Genomic DNA, 6690 nt, shown 5'->3' with positions numbered 1-6690 from the left:
TCTCGTCACATCATGGGGTATCTCTGAGCTTGATGCCAGCAGTTTGAGTACTGCGTACTGAGAATGGCTAACTCTATTTTGATGTGATCCCGGTGGTCGCGGAAGCGAGCTTCAGTTATTTGGGCCAGACGTTTAAATTTATTGCGAACCAACTATGTATTGCTTAGCATACTTGCACTCCCGTACGCGCATATCGGAGTTCACGAAAGCACAGAAAGTAAAACATTTATTTTCAAAAAATAAAAACCAATTACCGACGGAAACGAGTTCTAAACTTGTCTTCGTCGACACAAATTACTGACTCGTTACGGTTGTGGAGCGCCACTGGCAGTGTGCACGACGGGGTCCTGTGGTGGTCAGAAATTGCTGGGGAAGGAAGGAAGCTGAAAGCACTCGGAACAAGGCGGTTCTTGGCAGTCGTTCTCGCGGGTATTGAGTGGCCTTCCTCTGTCGCATCCATCTAAATTAGGCCAATCATGGTCCATGATTCTCGAATCATGATTCCCTCAAGCATCAAGACAGGACAGCCTCGCTGGGTCAAGGTGTCTGCAATACTCTCCACGCCATCAGAGGGAGTGGGAATGCCAAGGTCAACGGTAGGCAAACTCGTGCCCAACTTGGCGTGAACTGCATGTCGTTTACATTAGACGGCAAGTAGTAGTAGCAGACTTAGCGGTGGCGGCGACATACGTATGTCTCAAGATTCCGTACTGCCTGGTTCCATGTTCTGGGTCCAAGCCATTGATCATTTCTCAAGTCGAGACAGTGTGGAGTCCACAATTGCACCTGAGGGAAAGCGAGTATACTTTCTTGGGTATTTGATGCGCGTTCGTGGCACCATCGAGCCATACGCCTTGTGGCGCATGATCCTCAATCATATGATTGGACAACAGTGCCGAATGGGGCTTATCCGGTTAACGCCCAATTGAGGAATCGCGTCAGACGGCGGGCTTCAATATGATCGCCCGCTGGGCATACCCTGGTCCCTCTATTTATTTTTTGCAGTTCGGAATTCACCGAAGGGACGCCACTTTAATCTTCAAGTAGCGTGGCGCTACAATGGTTGAGCTGCACAATTTAATACGTATATTCTGTGTCACGTATGGTCAAAACGATAGATATTAGTGACACTCCGAGAGAGCACAAAAGACAACAAGCGAAGGGAAGTATAGTACAGGTATGCAGAATGCAAAAGTGATAGGACAGATAAGGGGTAGAGCGAGTAGCGAATGACGGAAAGTCGCACTATGCTTCAGATTCCGAAACCATTTGGTCGATAATGGATTTATCTAATCTGCCGGGAAATCTTATCTGTTGCTTATAAATCGCTCACTATACCGAGAGTGTGGCATAGTGTGGCGTTAGACTGAGCAGTTCAATGAGGAAGATATATGTCCCTTCCTACGCGAGTGCAAAATTAGAAGCAAATATGCATGCGAGACATCGGCAGCGCTGTTCAACCCTTTCCTTACCAAGTCGCTCTGCTGTCCTGAATCCTCGCTGCAATCCACCCATCCCAATCATCCTCCACCACAAGTCGTCAACTGTTCAATTGAACAAGTCATCTTTCCTACCACCCAGTTTGGCGCCAAACAACGGATGCCCGGGGTATTCTTCTGCGGCGATATGAGCGGGAAGGTCACCATATTCGAAGGTGAGCTGGACCTTTTGGTGTGCTTCCATGGGAATCTGTCTCCACACATGCCAAAATGCGCGACCAAACCATCTCCCTCGTTCCGACATCTCCTCCTGCACATCTTCAGAGTGGCCCCATACATTTCGAGTGGGTACGATGAGTATTCCGGACCGAATGATTTGTTGACGATGCTCATGCGAATCGTAGAGGTAAACGATGAAAATGGAGCACCAACTGTCCCAGTACAGTCGAGGCCCAACGGCAAGACAGAGAAGTCTGGCCTCCAGCACGACCCAACAATCCATTCCCCACATGACGGATGGGCGACGGCCTGTATCCTCGTCCTTGGCGATCTCGTTGGCGTGGAAAGAAAAGGATGGGGTGTGTTTGGAATCCAAGGTGCGCCATTGCTTCCAATAGGTGGAGTGGCGTGATACTGAGGCGACTCTGGAGAGGGAACGGGAAACGGGAGGGTGAATGTTCACAACCGAAGAGGGAATATGCGCAAATTGGAGCTTCACAGGAGCAGGCTGAAAGATCACAGCACTGCCTGCACTATATGTATGGTAAGTATATGTGCAAAAATTTGACACAATTCGCGGAGATTGACTATTTACCTGGTACGCCAGTCGGAAACCTCTGGGAAGCTAGCCATAACAGAGTCTTTTGACTTCTGCGACCATTCCCAGGTGAAGATTGTCTTTATTTTTGCATTGCATTTCATGATAAGCTGATGCATGCCAAACATTATAGCGATCACTGGAGTAAAGAATGCGATTGTTGAGATAATTGGATGTTGTTTGATAGAGAGTGGCTGTCAATGGTCATAGTGATGAGGACCGCAAAGTCTTGGTCACTATGGCCATTGATAGCCGAAGGTTCTGTCACATATTACAGCAACACCATGGAAATCCAAAGAGAGTCTACTGCGCTTGATCTGTGATCAGAAGTTAGATTGCTGGGAAGATGTAGGATGCCAATATTTCCTTTTGGCGGTAGATGAAGCCCCTTCATAAGATTCATGGGTGCCTCCACGTAGTTGTTTCAAAATCAGTTTACGTGATACGGGCACTATTCCATAACACGGGGGTACTTACCCGCTCTTACTGACAACGCTAAAGTGCTCGTTCATTTGCGCATGTAGAAGTTGTACCGTTCATGCAAAACCAGCTGAGCCCCACCAGATGCCATGCAAGTTAATCATCAGAGAATGATCACAACCAAGCAGTTAAGCAAACATCAAGTATATTTGTTTACTGTGATTGTCTGTAGGGCCGCAATCAAAACGTAAAACGTAAAAGAACCAAAGCCAAAGGAGCACGCTGATGAGCCATGGAGTTCCGGTACGTTGGGAAACGGTCCTGACTCGTTTGGTGGTAGATATAAAAAAGAAGCCTCAGGGATTAGAAGAACATTGCCCCACCCCACGTATCCACGACCAGAAACTGTGGTGCACTTACCATCATACCATGCAAGGTCTCGCTGACGTCAACCCTGTCCATACTCTCTCTCTCTGTGGTATGACTTGCATGCGCATCAAAGACTATGAATGGATATGCAAAGTTGTTGAACGCGCCGAGCGTGGAGACATCAGCATCACCAGTACGTCTTTGCTCGTGACCGGGGATGATGACGACAGCCAGTCTGTGTCATCGATATCGTCGGTCGAGGATAGCGAAGACTCGGAGGAGTACGTCAATGTTTATATTGCCTATAAACAGCGATCTTACTGACCTTGTCAAAGGGAACCGTTCCGTTTCATGGAGTATGAGTTCCTTCCTCGTCCTGATAAAGTCAGCAGGATCTACGGGGAGACCTACTTTTCTGGGGCGAACGATCAACCAGAGAAGACCCAGCTCATGCTGTGGTTGGAGCCGACCTACTTGAAGCAAACTCCACAACCGTCCATTATGCTCACCTCCTACGCCCATTTTGTCGACATAAACGGCGCTGTGCCCGGAGTACGTGTCGGCAGCGACATGCGCGTATACCAGAAGTTCATGCCGATCGCTCACCGTCTTGCCGTTATGGAGATGATGGTGATAGCAAAGGGCTGGATGTATGTGCTCGTGTTCGTCTACGGAGATGAGTATGGGGATGAACCCAACATAGCGGACAAGATGGCCGTGCTTCGTGTACCAGCGGAGCTGACGGGACGTCCCAACGAGCAGTATGATGACGCGCTGGAGATAGACGCAGAAGAAGTAGGATGGTTACACATAGGCGAAGAGAATAAGTTTGATGTCGCGGTTACCTTTCCTTCTTCTCATCCGTTTACCATTGTCGACACTATTGTTTATGACATACCCGACACTAGTATGGAGCCTGATCTGGCTGTTGTCAGACGCGGTGCGAAGGTGGGTGCCTGGCCAATCTAACAGGTGGACGTACAGAGAAAGTAAGTCGATTATTTATCAAGAGAAAGTTGTCGTATTCACCGTCCAGCTTATATTCGACAGATTTACCTATGCGCACGACTCGTGCACGTCATATTGAGCGTTCGTGGTTACCGCTTTGCCATACGTTTCTTGTTTTATGTTGCCGCTTTGTTCGAAGCTGTTCCCTGTACAGTTCATTAGCACCGTACGTTACACTGTTCTGTTCTGTTCTGTTTTGTTCAATGCTGTCACGTTTTTCGTCGTTGTTCCCTGTAAGGTTCCATTAGTAACATACCTTATACAGGACTGTTGCTTCATTTGTGTTCTGATTTATGCAGGATTGACTTGTGCGTCGTCGACACCGGTTGTCAATGTGGCGATAGGTGGCGGCCGAGTTTTCGGCAGCCGCCAGTAAATTCACACGGGACAAGTGGCGTCCGTCTTGCTCCCGATCCATATTTCGCTGCTTCGATGTCTCTCCCCTTCAATTCGAGGACTTCTCTCCCTATTACCTTTTTTCGGTATACTCTGGATTTGTTTCGAACATCTTCAGTCAATACTACATCGATCTTGAGCTACTTCAAATACTTCGATCCTTCATCAACCTATATGAACCTTCCAACTTGATCACCGTTACGCACTGGCCCGTGTGCGGGGTTCTTGGTACTTTCCCTCTGAGGATACTGGTTTGTCCATTGGTTTCGTAATGAGTGTATATAAGATACAAATGCATACGTGGTGGTCTCAGTATTCCGGTCAATCGTGTCTTTCGGCTTCCTTCAAGAGGTGAGTACATAGGCGCCTTGAATGTCCAGATGATACGGTGAGCCTCTGTACGGCGAGTTTCTCTTCTGACAGTAAGATATGGTCGGAACTGATATATTAGGGACCGCGGAGCCTGGGCAGAACGGTCAGACTCAAGCGCTCCGTAGGATGCCCCATAATCTGGACGGTAGGAGGTGGGACCCCGAACCCATCAATATATATATGGACCCGCAAAGTATACGCCTCGAGTACAAAGTTTCATGTCCCTCGCCGAACCGTACCTTCACTTTGTGGTAGTCTTTCCTTCTACCTCGTAAGATACCAACAGTTCTGGTTTAGCCTTCGGCTTGGTCGTCAGTGTTCGAGCTCATCACCGTGTGGAACATAACTGTCACTACTTTCGCCGTAACCTGAAGTGTATGTCCCACTGTTTGACAATATCCCCCACTATGCCGTATTTCAATCACTGATTAACCAACGGCATTCTTGCCTGACTTCTAGATAATAGTTTACTTGCATCAGTGCAATATCCTGCCTTTTGACCATCTCTAGAGCAACATGTCAAGTACGTAGCGCTTGTCATGTATCTGTCAACGCCAACGGCTAACTGGGAAGAACGCTCAGCGCGCAAGCTCATCATGGGAAAGGAGACGCTGGCTCCCCGCGATAACCCCGATAGCCCGTTCAGCTCGAGCCAGTTTCTGTTGCCGTCGTTCAGACATGACTACATCTTTAACGTGGAATACTCTGACTCTGATCTGTGGCGGAATATGCCCGGCGCCTTCCCCGGTCTTGACATCGATATCACCACCGACATGTTCCCGATGTGCGCTTCATGGTGGAAGGCGAGCGTTGGGCCACTACTCGCGAGATCCCCCGCGGAGCTCATATTCGTGTCGACGGTCAAGGGAGATGAGTCGACAGGAACGGTCACGCGAGTAGGTCTTCTCAGAGTTTCGGTCATGTCTGTACCGAAGGAGTATCAGAACGAGAACCTGGGAGAACCGACAATGGGAGAGATTGAGGCTGGTGACCTGTCATACTGGACAAGTCACCACCAACCTCCGATACAAGAATGTGTCCGATTGGCGTTCCCAAAATCGTATACATTCCCGTCGGCGATGATGTACGATTTCAAGGTCCTTCGTCCTGTCGCATGCCTCCCTCATCTTGTGCCTCACATTCTTGCCTCATCACCACCGACTTCGACCACCTCGGAAGCTCGACGTTTGTTAACCACTACTACCGTTCACCGCCCAAGTAGCGACCGAATCCGCGGGCACCAAACCACGTCTCCGATCCCTAGAAGGGCTGACGACAGACCGTCGACGACCTCGTTCACTTCTGCACCTGCTGCATCGTCGATTAAAGAGAACCTCACCCACCCGCCTTCTACCAATCCTAATCCTACTCTCCACATACGGGACGCTCAACTTGACCCCATGTCCTCTTCTACTCAGAAGTTCACATCACCATACACTCCTGCACGAGAAATCTGTCCACTCCCTCGTCGACATGGTACGACACATCCCTCTACTTCTTCTCTTCAGCCGCCCGTGGAGACGACGGCTTCCTCCCCTTCTACTCTGGAGCACCATCCTACCTTTCATCGACAAGGCATGGTCCACCCTGTAATTATGTCAGGCTACGATGGCAGGCCTGGTACTTCGCGGGGTAGAACTCCGAGTGCTGCGTGGTTCACATCGGTCAACGACGCCAATTCCGGCTACATGCTTATACCTCACGCCAAGTAGGGTGGTATTGTAAAGTCACGTTGCTTCCGTCACTTCTCGTCCTCCTGTCCCGCCTTCCACATCACTTTATCGGCTGCTTCGAGTCTGCCTTGTTTTGCTTTGTCCTTTTCCCTTTCTCTTCGTCATCTATATTCACCGTACATTGTTTCTTGTTCTC

At 49.2% G+C, this 6690-nt stretch overlaps 2 protein-coding genes across 2 annotated transcripts; one reads left to right on the top strand and one right to left on the bottom strand.

Annotated features, from left to right (window-relative positions):
- Nucleotides 1-1013: 1013 nt before the first annotated feature.
- On the bottom strand, nucleotides 1014-2291 carry STEHIDRAFT_116796 (uncharacterized protein; the record flags this gene model as incomplete). Its single annotated transcript, XM_007311736.1, has 5 exons — nucleotides 1014-1068; nucleotides 1334-1401; nucleotides 1462-1544; nucleotides 1575-2191; nucleotides 2254-2291. 5 exons carry the CDS (start codon nucleotides 2289-2291, stop codon nucleotides 1014-1016), a joined length of 861 nt encoding a protein of 286 aa, XP_007311798.1.
- Nucleotides 2292-3105: 814 nt separating this feature from the next.
- On the top strand, nucleotides 3106-6533 carry STEHIDRAFT_116795 (uncharacterized protein; the record flags this gene model as incomplete). Its single annotated transcript, XM_007311735.1, has 9 exons — nucleotides 3106-3326; nucleotides 3381-3993; nucleotides 4018-4034; nucleotides 4208-4219; nucleotides 4353-4361; nucleotides 4568-4700; nucleotides 4763-4800; nucleotides 5077-5132; nucleotides 5332-6533. The coding sequence occupies 9 exons, from the start codon at nucleotides 3106-3108 to the stop codon at nucleotides 6531-6533; spliced, it is 2301 nt and encodes a 766-aa protein (XP_007311797.1).
- Between the last annotated feature and the right edge of the window lie 157 nt (nucleotides 6534-6690).

The sequence above is a fragment of the Stereum hirsutum genome (assembly GCF_000264905.1).
Source record: "Stereum hirsutum FP-91666 SS1 unplaced genomic scaffold STEHIscaffold_33, whole genome shotgun sequence".
Classification (NCBI taxonomy): domain Eukaryota; kingdom Fungi; phylum Basidiomycota; class Agaricomycetes; order Russulales; family Stereaceae; genus Stereum; species Stereum hirsutum.
This window is presented reverse-complemented; position numbering and strand designations above follow the sequence as displayed.